A 24849-nucleotide genomic window follows, 5' to 3' on the forward strand; every position below is an offset into this window, starting at 1 on the left:
GAGTCACGCTGGCCCCTTGTACAGCACCTTGATTTCCCCAGACCAACAGTGTAAGAATAAAAATGCCCTGATGAAGGATTACAGCTCATGTTTCACCTTGCCTAGGCAGCCTCACAGGAGCAAGGAAAATACTCGTGGTAAGAGACTGTTATCCTAGTTTATTATTATTGTTCTTTATTTTTGTCTGATGACGAACTAACTTAAAATCTATGAAGGGACACGCAGAATACATGGGTAATGCATGTATTTCCAAAATGAGAGAGAGAGAAGCTAAGATGATTCACAGTGTCTTCCCCTTGTGACTGGAAAATGAACTAAAGAAGTATAAATACTGGGGGGAAGCGTTATCTTGCAAATCTAGGAACACAGTTTTAATGGCATTACAGAACTGTTAGAGACAGGAGAATTCAGCTAAGCTCCCCTCCCAGAGAGGACAGCATTATGCTTCCACATCTAATTCTTCCAAAGTTTTATCTGGTTCTATCTGTAGGTTTCCTAGAATCAGGCTTCCCATAATTTTCCCAGAAAACTATTTTGCAATCTCACAAACATTAATTTTAAAGACACTTTTCATGGTAAACATATTTAGTGTTGCTTAATTTCCTATTGCTATTTATTTGTTGAAAACCTTCCTAAAGAACGCTATTACTCTGCAACCTTTGTACAAATGATTCGCTAACCAGAGCAAAACAGCAAAGACCCACATATCATACAGGTAAAGACGTTAATCCTCCCAGCAGTCTTCATACACCTGATGGTTTCTTTCTTGATACTATCAACCATGTACAACTTGGAAAACTGATTGAAAAATCCATTCACCAATATTTAGTATCTTTTAAGGGAAGGGAATACTGCGAGTGTGTCAGACGAGCCACGGGGCACGTCTCAACTCCTCTAATTAATACCAGTTCAGAGCAGTCGAAACAAGAAAGTACCATGATATCCAGGCCCTATGGCTCTCCAAAGAGCATTTAATCAGCTGCAGTTTTAAAACAGATTGCTAGCAGCCTCTTTCTAAGTTATGACAAGAGAAATACTTGGCTAGAGAGGTAGAGGCTGTATGAAATGATTGGCAACTTATCGAGACAAGAAGAGAAAGAAGCTGGATGACTGGCAACTTAATCAGAGGGGGAAGGAAAAATAGAGGAAAGGAACAAAACGAGTGCCTAAACAGCTCTGTGTCGGCTCCCGTGGCTGTCAAAGGTGGCCTTAAGCAGGTAGTGGCAGGAGGGCTTACACTGAAGCTTGTCTGCAAAGCAGATGAAACTATTCAGTGCTCCTTGGCATCAATCGCATGCGGATCCTGAAAGTTTCTAATCACGTTTGGAGTAGCATGATTCTGCACAGCGTTCCCCGCAGGTCCCCATGGCAGCCACAGGAACACGTCCAACAAAATATCATGGATGTGCAGCTTAATGGTGCTTTGCTACCAAAAAATACATTGAGCTTTAGAACAAAGTTCCCAGTCTTATCTGAAAGCTAAAAAAAACCCAACAAACCACTAAATAAAATAAAGAAGGGGTCCTTGTACAGTATTTCATCTTCAGCCTCCGCTCCTCTGACAAAAGTTTCTTTTAATCAGTATTCATTATGTATGAAGACCAACCTGAACAATCGTAATATTCTGGTAGCAGTATCCTTTAGATAATGTTAGAATGCGCCCTTGTCTTTTATTCAACAAGTTGTTACCACTTAAAATATCTAGTTTAAGGAAGAACTATGCAAACTTTTCCTCAAGGAGAACTGAGCAATGGTGGGTTAGAGGTTAGACTTCAAATGAGCTTTGCAACCACCAGTTCTTCCTGGGAACAAGCAAAGCTTGGTCTTTGCACAAAAAATCCCTGCTCATAGATGACTTGTATTTATCCACAGAGTGCAATGGGTCAACAGAGAAACTGCAAAATGATGTCCTAAAAATCTGAAATTTCTTTTCCCACCCGAGATGGGGGATACGGGAATAAGGATGTGCTTGTAGGGAAGTCCTCGTAAGACTGGGACCCATAACTTGCACAATATTTTGGCTCCTGCTAAGCCTTATTAGGGCAAATCTCAAGATATTTCCAAGCAATTTTAAATCCTCTATCAGATCGCAGCATTACTCACTCTTGCATTTTGTATGCTAGAAAGATAAACTTTCATGTATAGCACAATTATTTCTGGAACTGCATAGTGCACGTTTGCCCTAGAACGCATATCATAAGCTTTGACACAGAGATAACTAAGCGATTACTTGTCAACCTCCTCTCATTCCATCAGTCTTAAAAGATGGGATAAAAAAGCTTTTCATGTGCAACAGCAGGCTTCAGATTAGTCCTGCAGAGTTATCAAAAATGTGGAACTAAGTATCAGACAAGCCCAATTTTAAATGATGAAACAGTTACGAATTCTAAAACAATTAGGCTGATTTACAACACACGGCCTGATACAATGTAGGTTTGAATCCTTTTTTTTTCTTTTTAAAAGGGGACTCTTTTTTTCATGCTAGTCACAAAATAGTACAATCAAGTGGTGTTTTTTTTTTCTGAATACTCAAAAGCAACTCTTACAAAGACATTTGTGGAAGATCCATATTTTCCCTGGGAAGATACCCACAGAAGTGAGTTACAGACCTAGGAAAGGCAAACCACGACTACAGCTGAAGAACAGCATCACCTCCTTTTTCTACAGCTTTTCAGTGGTGCTCTGCTGCAGATTTACTCAGTTTTCACTGCTAGGTCCCTCATTTCCACTTGTAAATGAAGGATTCTGGGGTGCTATGAAGATGAATCAGGCAAGGCTTGCAGTTTTCCCCTCTGCTCTCCCTGATGGCTGCTCCCAGAAAACGGGTGCATCTTAAATACTTCTGATCCCATCGGGGTTGGGCTTTAAACAAACACTGACATTGGCAATGCAACTCTGCTCGGTCATGGTACTAAAAAGTCATTATCTGTGTTTTGATATCCATATAATTATTACCTGTGTTTAAAAAGAAACAGAAGACTGGAGAAACTCTCGGTTAACACACGACGATGCTAGTGATGGCAGCAACATTGCTCCAAACCTACTCTGCAGAACGTTTTGGCTCCTTTATTACAGAATACTGGAATTCACAAGATAAAACATAAAACAAAAGCTACCAGGCATTCACAACCCTTTTTTAAGGCTTTCACTTTTGCAACACACATGGACAACGGATTTTAAACGAAAGTTCTGTTTCTCTATTCTTAAGGGTATTAATATTTTAGTATGACTGCATCTGTGAATGAAGACATTCAAAAAGCCATTATGTTTTCAACTTAAGTTAATAATAAGGCTATTTTTCCACCCACTCTCTGGCACAGCTGTAATGTTCTTGGCCTCAAGTGGGAGGCAATGTGGAACAAGGATTAGCAAGATGGATGATATACAACATACAGTGCCAGTTCATATAAAATATAACTAGATTGGAAATGACTGTTTACTGTCTCAGTGATTACATGACCACTCTTTTTCCTTCCAAAGAACATACAGTATGTGGCGCTCCTCTATGCCAATAAAGCTTAGTGCATAGCACCTGGGTAACGACCAATTAATTTCTGAGCTAAGCCTGATGAGGGGGTCAGCCAAAATCTGAGGCAGAGTTTATCCCCAGTACTATTTTACTTGACAGAAAACGCATCCCTCCCATTCAGCAGTACTAGCACACAACCGGGATTATACAACAGAAAATAAATAAAGTGGGCGGACCAAAATATGAAAAAAATGTTAGGACTCTATGTGTTTACAGCACACTAAAAAAACACTTCATCTTGGAGGAAGGGGGGAGTTGGGAACAGCATCCCACGGTCCACTTCCAAATAAAATCGGAGAAAACATTCAGGAATGCACTCGACAGAACAAGCATGGATTTGGCAGACAACCAGCCAGATGAACTAGCAGGTCTCTTTGCAGCTAAGTTAGATTTCCAAACCTGATACCTTTGCATCCTGGAACATGAGATGTCTGGCCCGATCTAGAGACCTGCTTCTCTTGACCAAGGCCGTAGCGGCTCAGCCATGTGGCACGTTCAGGGACCATCGTACCTCTAACCCAGAAAGCCACGTGGGTCCAAGTTTGATGTCCTGTCCAGGCATAAAATCTCTTTAACCGCAAAGTCAACACAAGTTGTTTCAAGTCTGAGTGCTCAGCAGTTCCCATCACTTGGACGACTGGCCACAGCCACTGCCAAACTGTCAGCAATACTTCAGAGATGAACAACAATTTAATAATTTTAGTGAACGAGCACTTTCACATGAAAGAGAAACAGAAGTGTTCCGAAATGGCAAAATCCTTTCTTGTCCCTAAGCAAAGCTCCTCTGAAAGAGCTGTTTGCACAATCCACGCACCTCTGTTTTCATGTAAATAGTTTATTGATTTAATAAAACATATAAACTGGCCTACATTATTATTATACTAGCTGTAGATGATTTATATTCACTGAGCAATCTATTCCCACAAAAATATTTTCATTGCAATTAATCCTAACCCAGGCTCCTTCCCTCACCAGCTAACGTTCAGGCACTTCGCAGTGCACATCAGCTACTTCAACAAACACGATGAGCAACTCTTGGTTTTCTTCACCGCACAAGGCCTAAGCGGACAATCTCATTACACGCCCTGGACGACGAGAAAGACATTAAGTACTAGAATTTTTCCTGTTTGAGTAGCCCAGTAAGACCTAGCCAAGCTCGCAAGCTGGCTCTCGCTGTCACCTCCAGAGTGTCAGAGTTTCCATGAGCAGAGTCCGGTTGCCGCAGCCTTGGCTCCGCACGCCCCATCCTTTTTTTTTGCAGGGCGTTGCTCCAACACTGTGAGCAACCACCTAAAGTCTGTAAGTCTGCTCCTTTGACACGCTCCGTTTGGAAAGCGTAGGAGAAATGCTGTTAGATAAGAAGAAAAATAAGAAGGTGGGAAAAAAGGGACAAGTAGGCACATTCCCTTCTCCTACTCGCTCTCTAATGATCTTTGTGCTGTTTTCTTTTAAATCTCAGTTAAAATTTCAGCCCTTTACAGTAAGCTCAGCACAAACAGATCTTCGCTTCAACAAAGCAGCACAAAGCCCTTTTTGTTGAGGACAGGGGTCCGAAACTCTGGCGTCTGGACTGCGCGGCTTTGGGTGCAGGCGCGCTTTCAGTCCCCCTCACTCATCTCTACCGTCAGTCTTTCTGGACAAAGATCATTTTGCCAATCTGTTTGCACAGCATATTGTACAATCTGTTACGTGCATTTGCAATACCAACAGCAAACGATAACCAGAGCATGTGGATGAGACCGGAGCCCCCAGTTTGGTGTCCCTTTGTTATCTGTGGCGCACGGACCCTCGCCCGCAGCGCAGGCGGCTGCACTGCTGCCGCACCGCACGCACGCACCATACCGCAGGCACTCTCCACGGAACCTAAATACCGTATAGTCCCTAGAAAAAACAACCCCAAAGGGTTTTTTTTTCCATTCCTTCTATTTCAAGGGACCCATTCCAAAGCTAGAACCATGACCATGCCAACGGGAGTGAGACAGCAAATTACCTTCTGTAATACCCTCCTTAAACAGAAAACAAAGCCATGAAACTTCGGGACAAAGAGGAATGGTTCGCGCCAGATGCTACCTAACGGATGTTCAATCATAAATGCTACACACAAATGTATGAAAAAAAATCCCTACTTTTAAACAGATTGTTCCCCCAAATCACATCTGACTGCGACAGTAATAATGTTTCTCATCCTTACTAAATATTTGCCTTTTCTTTTTTTGAGATAGCAAGCACTTCTGACATTTGCTGCACAGAACATTGTGCACTCGCTCCGTGCAGCACAGATTGCTAGTCTGCTGCTTCACATGCTGATTCCTCTTTTGTGAACTGAGACCTTGAATACTTCCATGGGGGAAAAGCAGATCAATGATTTAAATTTTTAAGAGAGCTAAACAATCCCCTGTAATGAACATCAGTCGACACGGGCAATTACAGTTCCTTTTTCCCCCAAAACACAAAACCAGAAAAACAAAGAGGAAATTGTAACCCCTGTGAACGGCACATGCCTTGCTGATCGTCCCAGAATGTCAACCGCATGCAGAAATATGGGTGGGTGAAGTTCAGGGGTGACACAGGGACCGTTCAAATGCAAGATGCGTAGGTGAACAAAAAACTTTTTGCCATTTGATTCGGCCAACAATACAGAAAGTCGCTGCAGAAATGACTCCACTCTTTCCCAATTTCCATAAAAGAGCGGTTCAAACCCTTTTTTGTTGTTGTTTTTGATGCTGAATGAACGGAGAACAAAAGAATTTTTTGCCAGATTTCATGTATTTGCTTTTTAAAGGATGCATATGAAAATAAAATAATATCAAACATAAAGGAGACGCATACTTCAATGGTATTTTTGACATTCAAAAACATTCTGCAAAAACATCCAGTCTATCGCATTTTCTCCTTAATGGTTAAAACATAAGAGCAGAGCAGGGAAACCGGGTATCTTTATCACCGGCTTGAAGCATGTCTCTGGCGATGCCACTGTGTTTCCACGCGCCTGAGTTTTCCATTTATACAATGTGCATATCTTAAGGCAGCTGCGTTGCTGCTTTGACGTCAGAAGTCACACAAAACACCTTCCTGGATCTCACTGTGGCATCGCCGTATACTGCGAGAGTGAGAATCCTGAATTAATAAAGGCATTAAAAATACCACCAGGATTATTCAACGAAATCCCTCTGCCATCCCAATCGGTTACTGCTCTTACTAGCGGCGCGGACCGTCCCGCCACCCCTCCCGCCGCACACCCAGACGCCGTCTCCATCGCTGGGGCAGCCGTCGTCCACGGCAGCGACACCCCAACTAGGCAGGGCACTTCTGCCGAAATCACGCCTTCGCTAGACCCTTGGAAAACCATCTGTGAGAGGAATCCCCATGAACAGCCTTCGGCAAGGGCTCGGGGCTTACGCGTTACGGACACGCAGCCGTACCTGCGCCCGGCTTCCAGCCCATTCCCATTCAGCAAAGCAGCGAAGAACAGGCTTGAACTTCAATCACGTGCCGAAGCCATCAGGGCTGTGTGCTTAGCTGAACAGGGGTCTTCATGAGCCAAATATTATTCTTAGTAATAAGGAGACCTGGCAATACACTAGATGGAGCATTTGATAGTAAGTAACATTAATTCAATTAAATCCTCTTACAGCATCCACTCGCCAGCTAATGTAGTTTACAGTGAAATTTTCTCCGGCACTCATTTAAATATAATTGCTGCACTTATCTTGTCATGAGGAAATTTCTGAAGGTTACTTGTACCGTGCATGTGTAAACCCACAAGCTATGCTGACCTTTAGTTGTAAGATTTTTTTGAACTACTTAAACTGCAGCATCTAAATAATGATGATGATGATAATAATAATAATAATAATAATAATTCCCTACTTTCACACAGCACCTTTTAACTCAGTATATACCCAAGCGAGAACCAGCAAGCAACAAAGCACAGAAAGGCACACAGCTCAGGACTGGGAAATAAGCTAACACTGTTGGAAACATAATGGCTGGGAGATGACACCCTCAGAAACCAGTGTTTTGGCTCAATTCTTCCGCAAAAGGTGAAGGGGTACTCCATGAAGATAATTCTGTATTTACCTTTCATACACAAGCTGGCACTATGAATAGCTGCGGGGCATACGGGGCATGCCAGCATCACACTGCAGGATCATCTTCTGTCTGAATTAGAAGAGAGGTCCACATCTACTGACCCAATTGACTGGTTTTGGTGGCGCTCCCAGGTGCTCTTCTATAGGTAGCCCAGTGATATACTGGAAGGAGCCTACAGCATTCGCAAAACTGGAAACTGGGAGGTGTCAGCCAAAAAAACCCCTGACAAACAAAACAAAAAAACCCCCAACCCTAAACTAGAACTTCAGTGTTCACAACTATCCATAAATTTAATGTCTTGAGGGTTTAATGAAATATTGGAAGGACAGGTACAGAGGTAGGCAGAGAAACCTGCTGAGCATGAGGGAAACGGGCACTTTGGACAGCCCCACCTATACTCTGGACATGCCCTTGTCTACGGCAAACTGCTCTGTTGTAGGCTCTTTTTCTTGTCTTCTGTTTCTCACAACAACAAGAAGCACCCTCAAATTCAAGCTCTACTCCATTTTGCCCTTTAAAAATACAGAAGAAATGGTACATTCTGGGCTCCTCGGGCAGCACGCACCAAGCAGAGCGTAACCAAGCAATCCACACCTAAGTGCTGATGGCCATGGGAGGTGAGAAACGCCAAGTTTAAAGAGGAAAAACCCCACTTCTCAGGCCACTCCCTGGACTCCGCAATGCAAAAGGAAACCCTGCTGCTTAGTTTTTACTTGTCTGTACACGTGGCCAGGTAGATGTTTGCAAGGGTGAGAAACATTTGACATAAGTATGTCTGGCCATCAAGGCTTGCCAAGGCTTTACCTTTTTTTCAGTAATAAATAAAAAGAGGGAACCAAGCATCTTGCCCTCCCCATTTCCATCCTCCTGCTCAAACGCAGGTGCCTGTCACATCAAGAAACATCAAGCGATTTCGTTCAGCTCTTACGGCACACAATAGCAGACGTTCAAGGGAGAACGTGGGACCGCGAAGCATTTTAAAACCCTTAAATAAAATGCGGGCTACAGGAAGCTCTCATTCAGAAGTAACATTTTCCCTTCCACAGAGAGTTCTCCCACGCTCTGGTGAAGTGAATTAAAATTGACACGGAGAAAAACCTAATTGAGCCAGAGACAACACAACACTTTTTACTATAGAAACTGAAGCCCCAGCGGAGTTCCTCAGGTTAATATAGTCCATTTTAAATCTACAATGATTTTTATATCCCATGATCTGCAAATAATAAAAGAAGCCTGTGGTTTAATACTCATTGTGTTAACTAGGGGGGGCATGGGAAGAGTGGGAGCCGGTGCCTATGGGTCTGCTCCACACTCATTTCCTACCTGCAGTCCTCATCAGATCCGATTAATACATGAATAAACTAACGCAGATCTCACCTGGGCAGTGTTAACATAACAAAATCTCTGTGTCAGCCAGCTCTGGGCTTCCAGCACTGAGACTGAAGGGAGCAGACTGGATTCAGGCGACACAACACGGGCACAGGCAGGATGTGCCTCTCCGCCTGCTCGAAGCGACTTGAAAACTTTGGGAGAAGCTCCCCCAGGCCTCTGCATCTCGCTTCTTCCAGCTGGTAAAAACGACGATATCTGTCTCCCTTCGCAAAACACTTGGAGATCTGCTCTGCTGCTTACGGTGCCATGCTCATCCTGGCAGCTAAAAAGTTTCACGCAGTACGTGATAATAATCCACTCCCTACTGAGGTACAGCTCCCTAAAATTGCAATTGAAAGCGTGACATCTTGAGCTACCAGGACAGTTTAATTATTGTCTGAAACATAAATTTTCTCAATTCAGTTAGGCAAATAAGAGCCACAGTTTATTAGAAAACATCTTCCACCTCTTTATAGCTCATCTCATTCTTCTAAAAGAATGCATGACTCAGATGGAGCAGTTATTTTAAATTAAAACCACAAGGTAGCAGACACTGAAGTTTTTTCCTCCACTAATAATAATGAATTTATGCACCACAGAGTTTAATCTGCAGAGTGGAAGCCTAACGTCCCACTTAAAACTGCACACTCATGGGCATAGATTAGACAGTAATTAGGTTCAGTGAAAACCAGAAAAGATCCACTGGAAACATTCAAATTTAATTTATTCACCGGCTTCTCTCAGAGTGTTTTTATAAGCAATTAGAAAGACACAGACTCCTGAAAATGCCTTCTTCCCTGAGACAGAGGGACCAGGAGATTTATACGGCATGCGCAGCCTTCCACCATAGCTCACTGACTTGAGTTAAGCTCAAACCAGGCTTAGAAGCCGCTACCAGACTTCACCCTTAGGAGCTATTTGCTATTCTTTTGAAACATGCTGATGGGTACAGTGCGCTACAGAAAACGATGTCTGAAAACAGGTAATACTACAACTGGCAGGGCGCATCCTTTCCTGGCATCTGGATCGCCAGGGTCTGACGCTGAGCAGGCTATGGGTGCTACCAGACCCAAAGCCACACTGCTCCGGCAGAAAATGCCGGGTGACAAGGTCTGGTGCAGAAAAAATGGAAGTAATGAACTAGCAATTAATTTACGCTGCAAACACTACGCCTCTATCCATTTTGTAACATATTTCAAAATGATAAAGAATAACAGGCATCCTTTCAAGGCTTTCCTGGGGTTTAAATTTCATGTTAAGAGCTAGCAAAATTGCCAACATATTTATGCTAAAACTTTTTCCATGGTCTTCAGCTTTTTACTGTGACCCATCATTGTAATATTTACGTGTCTCTCACATCATGTCAGTAGGAACAGAGAAATTCTGACTGCCTTGGAGTCTCTTCTTCTGCCTTTTGTTGAGCAAAACTTCTTGCATTGTGGGCTTTAATGTCAGGCTTTTATTTATTTGTGCATATGTGTGCACAGGCACTTGGGCCTTATTTTAGTGGGGTGACAGGAGCAGACGATGAAAGCAGTAAACCGCTGTTCTCACGGTGGAAATGCGACTTGGAAGCTGCAGTGCAGCTGAAATACACGCTCAAAAGGCTGCTCCCCAATTACACTTCATTTTTGACATTGCTCCGTTGTCAGATGTTTTCTTCCTTTGCGTTTCACGCCAAAGTGCATGAAGATTTGAGACCGCTTCTCAAATCCTTCGCAAAACCTCCTCCTATGTTAGGAGCAAATGATTCAAACATTAGAAGCGCACAGAATTAGAAACTCTATATAATAAAAGAAGGGTTGTGGGTTGGGTTTTTTTGAAGCCATTGTTCTTTAACAAAAACACACATCATTTTTTGTATGGCAAGCAGATAAATACTGTATGTTTATTCATTTAATAGAAAATTGGAAAAGAATTTCAGTGCCACCACAACGTCATAAAAAGACAGAAACTCACTGATGTGAGCTTTAATGTGCAACTGAAGAAATTGGATCCCATAAATCTCCACCTGACAGTATCTGGCAGTATTACAGAGGTATATATTTTAAATGTAGGCACCAATCTTGAAAATACTTAAACATGCATGTGATTTTATGTCTGAGTATTATAGCCATTGATTAATTCCTTTGTGCAAGTGCGTGCATGACTTGAATTAGATTTTTCCATGCATTACAATTTTTGCCTTTGAGATTATATATTTGAGAGACCAAGGTCTGGCATATTATTCAGATTCAACAATGCAATTTGATTAGCTGTTTTTTTCAATTTTATTGGAAGTTCAGGCTTTTTTAGCTGCCTGCCTATGTGTTTTTTCTGACATAATGATGGCATTACAAAAAACAGATTACACGTTTATATTTTAAGAACATTTGGGATTTTTTTGTAGAGTTCTAAAATATTCTAAAGGTAAATGCTGGATGGTGTGCTGAAGAAGTCAACCATTATAGCAAAGAATTGTCTGCCTTTTTTAACTATGGTGCAAAATATTCTTTTCCAGCACTGTCTCGACAAAACACCACTACTGTTTAAGCCCCCTAATTCTCACTCATTAGCCTTCAACTGTTTTTAAATAGAATTAGAAAAAATCCCAGACAGACACATCCCTCCCTTTTCCGTCTTCTTGTTTTTCCTGAACTGTCAGGAAAACTGAACCCGTACTTTCACCTGTATTCCTCGAGTTGTTGAACGTACCTGGAAAGTGCTTGGATTAATTTCATGTCTGAATTGAAGCTCAGACATCTTTTTATCTAACTTGCCTTTTCCTCAAGTGTTTATCAGACATGAACACTAGAGATCAATTAAGAAAACCACAACTGGAATATGAAGTCCTGCTCTTCTAATGGCTGGTCTGCATACCAGTTTTCTATCAATTCAACTAAACCAATTCATGTAGTTCAAGTTCATGCACTTTTCCAGCATAGATGTAATGTGCTTATACAGTCTTCGCTTAATTTTGAAAATCCATACGCAGTTGTAAATCATAGCTAAGCTGCTACAAAATTGTGCCACCAATGAGCCTCAAAGCACTCTACTTTAATCCCTTAGAGATGTGTTAATTTTATTAATTTCTTACAGCAACACCTAGAGCCCTCACTTCTGGACCAAGCCCCCGCTGTGATAAATACTGTAAAAACACAGAGTGAAAAGACGCCTAAAAAAAAAGCTTAATCCTGCTACAGCTCCAGTCCTTCGCATGCTGCATATCAGAACTTCAGAAACAAGGCTATGGAGGGTTTACGTGCTATCACCCTGTTCAAACACCACAACCGAAAACCACTCTCTGCCCTATCCCCCCACCATCCCCTGCTCCTCCTATTTTGAAATACCAAACCCCCACTCCTGTTGCAGCATCTTCACAAAGATCTCCCACTACTTCTGCACCGTCTGACAGGGTTGGCTTTGCTATCGTGCGTTTCGGTATTAAAGGGGCTGACCTTCTTCCCATGGTCAATGATGGGAATACACAGTGAGACTGATTTATGTGGGCAACAGGTTTGCGGTCAAGTACGCAACGGGACGTTGTCCTCATCTGCTCCCTCTCTTCAAGGCAATGCAAAAATATCAGGGGTCATCAGAAATCTCAGCCCCTCTTCACGCGGGACAGAGATCAGCCACTGTCAGCTGCGCCCACCGCAGCCTTGGCACCTCGTCCTGCTTACGGGGTGAAATCGCACTGGGACGCGGGGAGCAGCCATGTCGCACACTGCTCCAGGCACATTATTTCAAAACACTAAATGGAAGCAAGCAAGAGAAAAGTTTCTTTTGGAGCTTTTCTTACTGCTGCATCTGGAAGACCATTCTCTGCTCTGCAAGTGGAGGAAGACAGTGTGACTTCAGAAGTTGGGTTTTTTCTGTTGGCCTGCTGTTTCTCAGTCTTGAGTCTGTGCTGTGCAGTCCCTGGGCTTGATACTAATTGAAAGAGCTTATCTGTTCCTGCTTTCTGTATGCACTTCAACATACTGCAGAAACTTCAATCGTATCCCCTCATAACTTTTTCTTTCCAAACCAAAGTCCAGTCCTGTATTCTTCCACAGCTTTTCCCCTTTTAGCTTTCTTGTAAGTCAATGCTTGAAGCCCTTTACAAGTTAGCCTTCTCAGACCTTTTACCATGGCTTAACCCTTCCTGACTTCATAGAAAATCATGCTGCTCTGCTCTGGACCTCTGCCCTTTTCTACAGAATAGTACTAAATATTGGTAACTGTAGCTTAAACATGATCAAAAAAAATTCCTTCTTTAAGCGGTACAGTATTTCCTTGAAAGCTGTATTCAATGCTTCCATTTATACAGCTTTGCGTTTTCTGTGCCTTTTTGACCACACGGATACAAAACATCATGTCAGTCCTTTTATGATCTGTGCACTCTTCAAATCCTCTCCTGCTCTCGAATCTCTGAAAAATATACTCATTCAGCATACAGGCTCACTCCAAACTCAGATTTACTCCTCTCGCTTAGGGTTCGTTTTCCCCAGTTGAATCTCTTTGTATTGGATTGTTTTCTCCAGGCTACCAGGTGGCTTCGCCCCCATCCAGTCCCTTCTGCATGATCCAAAAAGTTGGATAACAAGTTGGTGTTTCATTCTGTCAAAGCCATTTACATAGAGAGTGAAAAAGTATTGATCTCCAATAACAGTCCCTGTTGCTCTCCAATCATCAGCCCCTCTCCTCCCCTGGCCCGTAACCTCTCCCCATTCTAATCTGCCCTCGATCATCCACCCAGCTCCTCTCTCCATTTGAAAACGGGCCCTTCTCTGCTTCCCCAGCAACCATACGTGTTAGTCTCCCGTGTGACACTGTGTGAAATGCCCCTGGGAAATCCAACTTGATTATATACACAATTTCACACCCGTCCACTTTCAGAGAAACCTCTTGAAGAACTCCAGCAGATTTGTCGAATAAGAATTACCTTTTATAAAAATCAGCGCACATCTATAATATATTTTATAATGCTACTTATAGCCCATATAAAATTATAGGATTAAGGTTCTTTAATGTATAAATTTAAACATCCCAAAGTCAGAAACTGACAGTTAAAAACTCAACTTTATCATCTGCTCTCCCTCCCCATTGTAATTCTAACAGCAACATCTGGCTTTTGCCAGTCTTTGCCGTGGGAAACCTCACACAGCGCACAAAGCACCTGCTAAAAAAAAATATGCAAGGCACTTTTTCAGTCAGTGCATTAAAGATTTCCAGTCTGCGATTGTACCAGAAGATCTCTCCGCCATGATCACGAAAATTTAGTCTAAAACACACGTGCGTAATGGCTGTGGTCCCAAGTCCTGCAGTTTCGACAGCATATGTGCTCATGACACAACTCACCGGATCTCACAAGCTAAACAATGTTGGCGTGGAACTGTGAGAGCATTCAAAACACAAAATAAGTCAAAATGTGCAAAGCAACCCTGACTCCTGGAGTGCTGGCCAAAGGGAGCTGATAAAAAGCATCTAAATAGTTTTGCAAAATGCAATGCGTTGAAATCGCTTCAAGGAGGAGAAGCATGCGGCCGGCTGAGCAGCGATGCAAGGGCAGGCGAGGAACCGCTGGTTAACGTCTTCGCCGCTGCTTAGGACAGTTGGGATGAGTTTGTGTGAGGAGCAGAGCACCACAGCTCTGCGCCCGTGTGGGAGCACCCTGGGTCTCTTCTCTCCTCCCACCGTGCAGAAATTGGGGCATCGTGAGCAGGGCCCGGCCGGAGGGCTACACTGTAGCCGAAACGGTACCCAAACAAGCCAGGCAACCTCCACCTTCCCCGCTACGCCGTGCCCGCCCGGTCTCTCCTGTATGCAGCAGATGAATGCCTCATTACCAGATTCCTCCGCTTGCTTCCCGGTAGACTTAAATTACCATGTTAAATAGGATAATAATAAACACTGGCCTTTAACTACAGCACCTCCTTGTTCGCTCAGCAGCCTCCCTCTAATCTGATAAAGGGTCTGCAACAGGCTACAAGGCAACCCGGCGTCAGTTGTCACACGGGTGCCTGTCCCCGGCTTCCCGCAGCGCGATTCCTGCGGTAGCACGTCAGGCTGACACAGCTGGCTCGGGGGACCCTGACCCCCGCAAGAACTAACGGGTATCAGAACAGGGGTAGGTACCAAAAGGACGTTGTGGATCTGGCCCAAGACTCTTCTGCCACACTTCAGAGGGCAAAAAGCAGCCCCGGGCCATCTGCTTGCTTCAGCACTCGGACTCAGAATGAAAAGCAGCCAAGGAAATCTTTCTGGCTTAGGAGAACGGTGGGGAAGAAGAGAGATCTGGGCGGCAGCGTACATCGCCTTTGCACAGTTTGCTGCATTTGAGGTATTACAGAAGCTCTCCTTAACAACTACTCTGGGAAAAAAGTCATCTATCCACCCAGAACAAATTATATAAAGGGAGCAAGCTGGACTGGGAACAGAGAGGGCTGATCCGCCTAGACTTTGAATCCCCTTAGCCCCCAGAAGCTGAAAGTGTCATTTATTTCAGTGTTACAGGATTTCCTGTCTTTTGGGGTTTTTTTTTGTATTTAGTTTACCTAATCCCCTGGATTTCTCTTGTTGCAGTAAGAGGAAAAAGCCTTACAAAACAACAGGGGATAAACACAAAGTCAAATTGCTTTGCTGAGCTCTTTCACACATCCAGAAGCAACGGGGGAACTGCAAACTCTGGAAAGCACGCGGAGTTTCCTACTGACGGGGGATATTCCAACCACCACCCAACGAAACACAGCCGCTCCTGAGCTTCCCCATTAATAAAGCCGAGCTTCAACACTCGCACTAGCAGCAATACAGCTGTGGAAGTAAGAAGATTTTCCTCTAGTTTTCCAAAGCAAGTAAAAGTTGGCTTTCTACCTGTCTTCCTCCTCTTCCTCCAGCTTCAGCTTTGCAGAGCTGGCAAGCAATACAGAAAAGGAGGAAAGGCACGAACTAGGCCGTCTGTCGTTGGAGGGTATGAAAGACAGTCTTAATAACAGCAGGAGAGAGAGAAGCAGCCTATGGTTATTTTTGACAGAACCGGGAGAGACTCAGATTGCAGCTTCATAAACAGCTCATCAGAGAAAAAAATTCTGCCCAAACTGGAGAAGCCCCTTCGGCCAAGCTAACGGAAATATGCAGCCCTTGTCTGGTAAGAGAGAACCCTTTGGAAAATCAAAATGCCTTTTCTTCACAGAACAAAACCAAACCGCCACCCCACCAACCCCCTCGCCCCTGCATAATGTAGTAACATTAACTTGCAATTCTGTCGTTACAACTCATGGCTTGCAGAATATTCAGAGAAAATTTCTGGCTGATACCACAGCCATGACTATGCAATGAAATGAAAAATGGACTTTTTCCAGCATCACCCGGCCACAAGGTCCCCTTGATGCCCTGTTCTGCAGAACTGGAGGTGATGCACAGAGGCAGTGGGCAGGAAAATGCCTGGCATTACCTCAATCCACCCAGCTCAAATAAAATAAAAATAGTTGTTTCGTGTGGGTGTTTACACAGAAGGAGAGCACGGAATTCAACTCCATCCCCGAACAAAAAAATCAAAGCTCAGCTTCGTTATTAAGTGCCAATTAGACAGCACAGCTGAAGTATTCCTCATGCATCGCGATGACAAGAAGACTATCAGATGTTTTTCAGGGCAAGTTTGTTTGTTTCTAATGTTCTTAACAATCTCTCACACAGAATCCTTTGTGCTACTGGATTAAGAAAATAAAGATCTTTCCTAACCAAGAGACAGCCACGAGAAACTCCAGAGGTTTCTATATCTAGCGTCCTTGCTGGCAGACTCAGCCAGGAGGAAGGGCAGAGCCGGAATGGAGATATGCTCCTCCAAAGCTTCCAAGGGAAAAGCTGACCACCGGAGAGGCTTGCTGCCATGTCAGGGAAATACAAGTCTGAAGGTTATTCTGTCTGTCTTGAGGATTAATTTCTTTTACTCATTAAAACATATAATGCCTGTGGTGACATAAAGCATCACCTCTGCATGGCTGAAAAGAGTCCGAGCAATAAAAAAAACCCCAAACCAACCACCTTTCAAAAAGAATATTGAATATTGGGACTACAAGCCTTCAGAATTAGTATACAACGATTTGCATGACCTGCGCTTAGTCCTTCTGCCTGCCAGCTGCCTGACACACAGGTACAGTCTAATGGAAAACACTACAGAAACGGGAATCAATGGCTTGCTTCTGTCTAACCACGGTATCATTCTCACTTCATTTACTGCTTAGTGGGAAGGCATTTCTGTGGCCCGGGAATCAGCTCTTTCTAAACGGACGAGTCTCAAAGTTCAGCATTTTAGTGGTTTAACCTAAGTAGGAGTTTGCTCATCCATAGCAGCCTGGACTGCAGAAAATCCAGTTGCTTGACCTCTTAATGCTGTCTTCTATCCAGCATGACAAGAAAAAGACACTTGGTGAGGGCTCTGCGCTAACGTAGCAGGGGGCTACACGCTACGATACATCAACCCTGGGGAATGGGGGGAGCTGGAAGCAGAACTACACCAAAACCCTCTAACCAAAAATACTTTCAGCTTCTGAAGGGAAAGAGCAGTCTAGTACGGGGACTTGATTAGCAGCAAGGTATGGTGAGATGAACCCCCCCCGACACCAGTGTGACACCAACGCACCAAGTCTTATAATCAGAAGTGATGGATGCAAGCAACCCAAAATGACCTCATATCACTCAAAGCACCAGGCCGCTCAAATTGGGGCAGCAAAGCAGAGGTGACCGCGAGGCTCCTCTGCCCCGCGCCAGGGCAAGGAGGGAGGGCTGAGCCTCGGCGCAGGAGCACCCCGAGCTGTGCTGCCCGCCTCGCGATCGCCAGCACCTCCCACTGAACTAGAAACCTCCAGCGGGTCCTGTTTTGCGCTGTTAGTCAGCTGCTCGCCCAAAAAATCACTTGATGATCTTCTCCGTAGCATGCGCGCTTTAAAGGATTTTAGAAGCAGTGGCAGGAGTGCAGTAAGAACGAACAAACATCCAGCGACCTTACAGCCAGGCACACAGGCACATCCAGTTACGCCTCTGAGCTGCACAAATGATTTGTAATGCCAGCAACACCTTCATACACCGAACCCGAAGAACTCAAAGTGTAAACAAGAGTATACAGCTATTTCAGGAGAAAAATGCATTCTGTGAAAAAAAAATACTCACTTTCAGTCTACATGTAAGCATATGTTATACATACATAGCTATAATACACAGAATTCTCACATCCTTAAATGTGCATATATATACAGTTAAAGAAAGCAACATAGTTAAGGACAAATACTTTACATCTGTATGGAAAAAAAAATGCAGGAAGCAAAAAAACCCCTTTGTTTTTGAAAGATACCAGTGCCAAAAATCAATCCTTTAACATGACTACAGAAAAGAAATCACATTTTGTAAAAAGGGCAGGGTGAGCCGATTTTTTTAATTTTTATTGCATCTGGAGCAACGACGTAGCAAGAGCCCACCGCTACCCTTTCTCCCCTTCTGCATCCTGAAAATTATTCCCACCTGGGGTGCAAAGAAAGGAAACGAAAGGAAGCAGAAAATCGTGTTTTTCATGAGCTAATCCTGGGAAAGTGACCGCTCAGGCTTCCAAGCCTCTTGGCAATAATAATTTAAACAAGGACAGCAATCTTTTGTTATTTTTTTGCACAGTTGGAATGCGCACTTCCAGATAACAGATATTTAAACTGCAATTTAAGACGAGGAGGAAGACAGCAATCGATAGGTATTCAGGAGTCCTCTCCTCTTAGGACTGCTGCATAGTTCAACACAGTGTGCTTCAAAACAGAGAGCCCAGATGCAAACCTCTTTGGAAATCCTGAAGACAAGCAAGATCATCGGAAAAAAAACCCAGACTTAAAGCAAAGAGAGCACAACTACTGTACCTTTACTTTGGGGAGGATTCTGACTTCTGTCTCGGAGAACATTAATCTGGTAGACAGCTCCATAAGGCTCAAAAAGTTCTTTTAACTCTTTTTCCGACCATGAACGGGGAATCTGTCCAACAAACATCTTAATGGCATCTGGGTCTGGTTGGTCTGAATGATCCAAAGCTCCATTCATCTTGTTAGCTGTGCCGTTACTAGAAAGTGGAAAAGGAGATTTAAAAGGGAAGGCAAGTTAGGAGACTACGCAGTTTTCATGTGCACTAGATGCAGATGATGTCAATTGGCACAAAGCAGGAAAAAAAAAATCACTATTTAATTAATAGCATAAGTATTATGAACAAAACCCAATGCGATTCCATTTTACATTGGGTCTGGTTTTCTCTGCAGGCTGCTGCTTAATGTCATTATACCAGAGAAGAGCGGCACAACGCAACCCGGGACTTTGGCATTTTAAAGCAGAGGACAGTCGCAAGGCAGAGCAGATTTCTCTGCATGGCCGTTGTAAACAGAACCGCAGTGAATTCTCACTAAACTGGCTACTGGCAGGAACAAGGCAGTGCGTGTGTGTGTGTGTGTTTTGTAATAAAGTCACATGAAAGGAATATGAAACGCTTGGCAATCTGTCAGATGACTAATGCAAGATGCCAGCGATGAATTTGCAGATTGTGTAAAGCATCCATGTGTGCATCAAATTAGTACGATCTTGCCTAGAATGGAAAACACTCCAGCGATGCGGCTGGTCGCTGCCGATTAGTTGCCTACGCTCTTCCAAAAGGAAACGCAGGCTGGAGCGCTCCAGTTTCAAGTGCGTTGTTTATTGCACCCTGGCACAAATTAAAAAAAAGCTCAATTCAAAGGGAGAAGGCAGTGGCAAAATCGCCTACTTTGCGAAAATTAAAACGCCACTTCAAAAAGTTTTTCTCCCTGCAAAAAGGATGTGAAATATTTGAAATTTTTCACACCCTGGAAATTGTTACCCTACCTGAGCTCCAGATGTCCATCTCACTTCAAAACAACCACACGCTTTGGCAGGGGAAAAGAGCTCAGGAAGAAAAAATAACCTCCTCTGTGAGGCAAATGACATGTTATGGTTTAGGTTGCTCTACTAAGGAAAACTAATATTTTCACACAGTGAACAAAAGTATAAAAAAACACCAAAACCAAACCAAACCAAAACCAAAACTCCCCCCAAAACTCATGCCATTATTGAGAATTAAGGACTATAATTTCAACTAATTACTTGGATAGAGATTCCGTAAGTGATGATAATTCGAGTTTCAAGAAAGAACGCTAATGAGACGTGACTTTTCGAGCATTCCCCCCACCTTTCCACAGGGGGAAGGGGGGAAATGACCTGTGTTCAGCAATGTCGAGAGTCGATCGGCGCAGAATTCAGGCATTTCAGAGCCACCTGCCACTATCAAAAAACTTGGCTTTAATCACAATATCTCCATTTGATGATTGTTCAGGAGAGAATGCCCACAGGAGGACTTGGAAGAGCTCAAAATCTGCACAACCAGATGAAAATCGTATTTTACATGTGGAAAAAAAAATAATCTAAGAATGGCAAGGAAAAAACAACCCTGTGTAATTCCCCTGTCTCACAGCTATAATCTGCACAAATTATTTAGTTACATGTGTTTCATCTCCTTGAAAGCATAATTCACCTGAACACATTAATGTGCCCGTACTAACTGTAGCACTTTCCCTGCTTACGGCAGGAAGGAGAAAGTTATATTAAAGCCATGTTTTGAACCAACAACAAGAAGTTTGATCATCACTTGTGAAGCGCCTTCAACGCGGATCAGTGGACACATTTATCATCATACTCATTTATTAGACAAAATTCCGCTCGATTCTAGCGGGAGTCTTGCCTGAGTAAGAGCTTGAAAGATTTGGTCCAACCTTTCAGAAATACCCTGTCTTGTCTCTATGTACACTCTTCATTTTGAAGATATTCTGCAGGTCACAAGCACACCTTGAGAAACTACTGTTTCTCCAGGCCTTAGAAACTACATTTTCCATACATACCTAACACTTAAGCCAAATCAAACCACCTACCCAAAGAACCAGCCCCCCCGAATCTCCATGCAACAGAAAAACCCTGACTTGAATGATACTCCATGGGAACAACCTCCGAGGCTGTCAAGGAGCTGTAGGCACCTACACAACGTTCGTACCTCTAGAAAATCACTCTGCTATTTCTTCCCAATTCCCATTCCTTTACGTAAAACCCAATCTGCTAAACAACCTCCCTAGCAGGGAGGGTGAAAAATCCCTGATAAATAGTTTAAAATACCTAAGGAAAATGCTCACATGGTATTTTGGACCTGCCAAGACACGAGAAGGTAGCAGCTTAGCTGTGCAGCCCCCAGCTTCGCCCTGGTACTCAGTCAACTATTTTCTTTCAGAGATCAGCTTCATTTTTGCTTTATTTGTTCTCAATGTTGTTTACATTAAAAAATGAATTGAGTTCATTTTTAAATTATGCCCTTCACCTATTCTCCCTGTTGGATCCCTTCGTTAAGAAATTCATACGCAATTGCTACTTTAGCCCGCAATTACAGAAAAGGTCATATTTAATAAAGAACAACAAGTGTACTCCTTTGCTTTGTCCTTTACCCAAATCACCTTTACCACCAAGAGCACCACAATCTCCATCGCTAACAAGCCAGTTTTTAGGAAACCATAAAACCAAACGCTTCTCCTTGTTTTCTCGGGTTAATGAACACATTAGCATCAAGTTCCTGCTCCGAGCTGAAGGTTTCGGCGCAGGCCACGATTTCTTCCAATTCCACAAAATGCTTAAGCCCTTTCTTTACTTTGGCGGAACCGAAGTCGAACTATATCGATCATATTCCTTCAATGCTTTACTGGATAAAGATGGTTAAAGGCTCTGACTCCAGGGTAGGCTACCGTACGCTGGGCTGCAGAGCTCCAGGGGACAGGCTTTGTCACTCGCTGCCTGAATTAACTCGGGCAAGTCATTAAAACTTCTCCGGACTGAATTCCGCCATCCACTGACAGCTCTGCCAATCCACTACCTCCTGCAGATTTAGGGAAAAAACAATCATAACTTAGACTTTTCTTTCTAATCCTTTTCTGCCACAGGTAGAAGTTTCGCTGAACTGCCAATGTGTTGGAGGGTTGACAGGCAAGTTCAGATTTCAGAGAGGGCACCGGTTTCTGCAGGCACAGCTGGGCTCCTTGCTAAATTGCAGCTTCTGTGACTTCAGCGCCAAGGAAGGCTCCCAAGCCCCTCGGAGGAGCGATCCCACTCTCCCTGGCAGGGTTTTGAGGAGCACATGAGCACTGTCGCAGCCATGGCGCTTGCAGCCTCCTCACCCAGCCCCAGCAGCAGCCACAGGACTACAGCCAACACAGACCAACCGAACAAGCAAATAAACCAGCACCAAGATAGCAATGGAAAAAAAACCCAGTTTTATAGGTTCTGTGGATCTGCAGCAGGTTTGCAGGTTCCACTGAGGAACACAACTGCACAGCACACCTGCCTGACGGTTCAGTTGTCACAGAGCTCACAGGGGCAATATAAAATCCAGCCAAATATTGCTGAACCCTAGCGAACAGTCTCCACTAAGGACGAATTCCCTCATCGTCTCCCAACTTCCACCTTCACCCGACGGACACCACTGCCCTGCACTGAGACCTCCCGGTCGCCAGCAGCTGCGGGGTTTCTTGCTGCTTCTCTTTGCCAACACAGTGGCTCTCGGAGGAAGCGGCTCCTTCCTTCCCCCGTCCTCCCCTCCTGCCGTACTCCAGAAATAATAAGGCAAAAGAGAAACCTCGCACGAAACTTTCCAAGAGGAGGCAAAGCAATCCGCGCACAAGCTTAGGACTGTTTTCTGAAAGCACGAGCGTACAGAGGTAGCTGTGTCTAGGGGACACTAATGAGAACGGGATCCCTTGACAATTACTGTCAGGACCCAAATGGTGACATACATTAAAAAAAAAAAAAAAGAAAAAAAAATTAGATTATGTGGCTTGCTGTCTCTACACTGCAGCAATCTTTCCCTCCATGGCCAATTTAGGCCATTGGACTCAGGGGTGACCCAGCACATCATCTTCACTGACAAGGTGTCATCCATATCGTAGAGAGCAGCCCGAGGGCAGAGATTAAGCCACTGAGTTGCTGGCTGCTTTTGGTCGCTGCCAGAGCATCCTCTCTCTCAATTTGTGCCAATTTTCCTTCTAATAACCTAACTACCATTCCATCATTTCAGCAAGTTGACAGGGCCACTCTTTGAGGAGCTAGAGATTGTTTTAATATCACTGCTGCTTATGCAGGAGCACCAGCAAAACCTACTAGATGCCTTCTCTGTCTCTCCCGTTCATATCTGTAATTACAGCAAGACCACTAAAAGAGAACTGACCGCTGAGGAGAGAGAGGCAGACTTCAGAAACAAAGTCTGGATCAAAAGGGACTCTCTTAAATTCATCACTGTTAAGAGCTTTGGCGTTCATCCACAATCATTTTCATTAATGAACTAGGGGTCAAGCCAGGTGCTAAAGAGTAGCTGTTAAGGGGCACCAAATGGATTTACCTGAGACCTGTTTTTCAAATCTGTTTTTAACCCTGCCCAGAACCCTTCTCACTGTTCTGTTTTGGTTAATTCATGTTTCAATGCTCCCCCTATTTCAGTGATTTTACCATTTTGCTGGGGATTTGCCTTTTTCACGTTCTTTGGTGTAAGACATCTGGAGGAGAACATCGAACTCCCTCTAAGAGTCACGATAACAACAAGCACATGGTGACGAACGGGTTCTGAGTGTAAAGACTACCAAATCCATCCCAGCGCAGAGGCATTTACAGGCATCAGGGTTTCACAGTAATAAATATTTCCATCCGAGCTGCGGAGTCCCTGCCAGGATATCACACAAGCCGACAAAAGGGACAACACCCGTCTGAAGGCCTCCAACTGCTGTCAAGAGAGACAAACAAGCATCACCTTACCGTCCTCGAAAGATCATAATTGCTGGTTTACGAGCAAATTTTATCTGGAAGGGCCCAAAAGGGCTTTATAAAGTCATTGTTTCGAGAGGAATGACTTCATCGTAAGGTGACAGACGGCAGCTGTTTAATGACATGGAGCATTATCACACAACCATTCCAGCCAGGAAGGGTAGAACAATACCGTACCCGACTGAAAGCTGCAGGGGGTTGTGATTTATAGACACAGAATGTAATTACCTAAACTGGATTTTGGCCAGCAAAAATAAGGGCCAGAACCTCTGACAAACAAAAAAAAAAAAAGAAGCTGCTCCGTATTTTTAAGCTGTAAATGACCAGGTCTCTGTGTTTTGGGGAAAAACAAAAGTCCTCTCCAGACGCTTTCTGGCCCACCAGCATTTTCGCAGCGCAGTTGCTCAAAGGCGGCTCACAGGAAAGATGATGTTTCAAAAATCATTAACTGCTCCTCCTGGAGTGTCTTGTACGGTTTTTGGCAGAACTATTAAACGCTAATAGCACTAATAATTATTATTAAGTAACGCGTATCCCTAAGAGCAGCTGCTGACTGAACCTGACATCACGCCCAACGAACAAAGCGGCACGCGGCAGGGCGGGTGGTCCTACGCCTGCAGTAACGTCTACATCATCTTCTCCAGGCTTCCCCGCACCCATCGAGTGCTGACATCTGAGTAGCTACGAGAGCCGCAAAGCTGCTGTTCCGCCACGCTTGGAGGCCAACTGCACCGGCAGGAGGGACACCGAAACGCCGCTGAGCCCGCAGAACTTCCTCCCTTCCTCCATCTCACAGACCCATAAAGCCTTTTCACAACCGGCTGAGCAATTCTTCAGCCAGCCAGCAGAGAGCAACCGCACTCGCACTCACACACGCACACGAACGGAGCGAACAACTCCGATGGCTCTCAGTACCTGACACCCAACCTTCAGGTTCTGTTCTTCTCCGGAGCTCGTAATACTCAAGCGCTCGTGTACGCACTGAATGGTAAACACAAAGATTTTTTTCGGGTGTT

General features: G+C 44.0%; 1 protein-coding gene across 17 annotated transcripts in view; it reads right to left on the reverse strand.

Annotated features, from left to right (window-relative positions):
* CELF2 (CUGBP Elav-like family member 2) overlaps window positions 1–24849 on the reverse strand; it is a 571124-nt gene that overhangs the window by 113679 nt on the left and 432596 nt on the right. For all 17 annotated transcript variants that reach the window (XM_075428972.1, XM_075428969.1, XM_075428973.1 and 14 more), the window contains one exon: window positions 18850–19046. In XM_075428972.1, the coding sequence (XP_075285087.1) occupies window positions 18850–19027 (178 nt within the window). In that variant the 5' untranslated portion in view covers window positions 19028–19046. The remainder of the gene's footprint in view (window positions 1–18849; window positions 19047–24849) is intronic.

This window comes from Opisthocomus hoazin, chromosome 8, assembly GCF_030867145.1.
Source record: "Opisthocomus hoazin isolate bOpiHoa1 chromosome 8, bOpiHoa1.hap1, whole genome shotgun sequence".
Lineage (NCBI taxonomy): Eukaryota > Metazoa > Chordata > Aves > Opisthocomiformes > Opisthocomidae > Opisthocomus > Opisthocomus hoazin.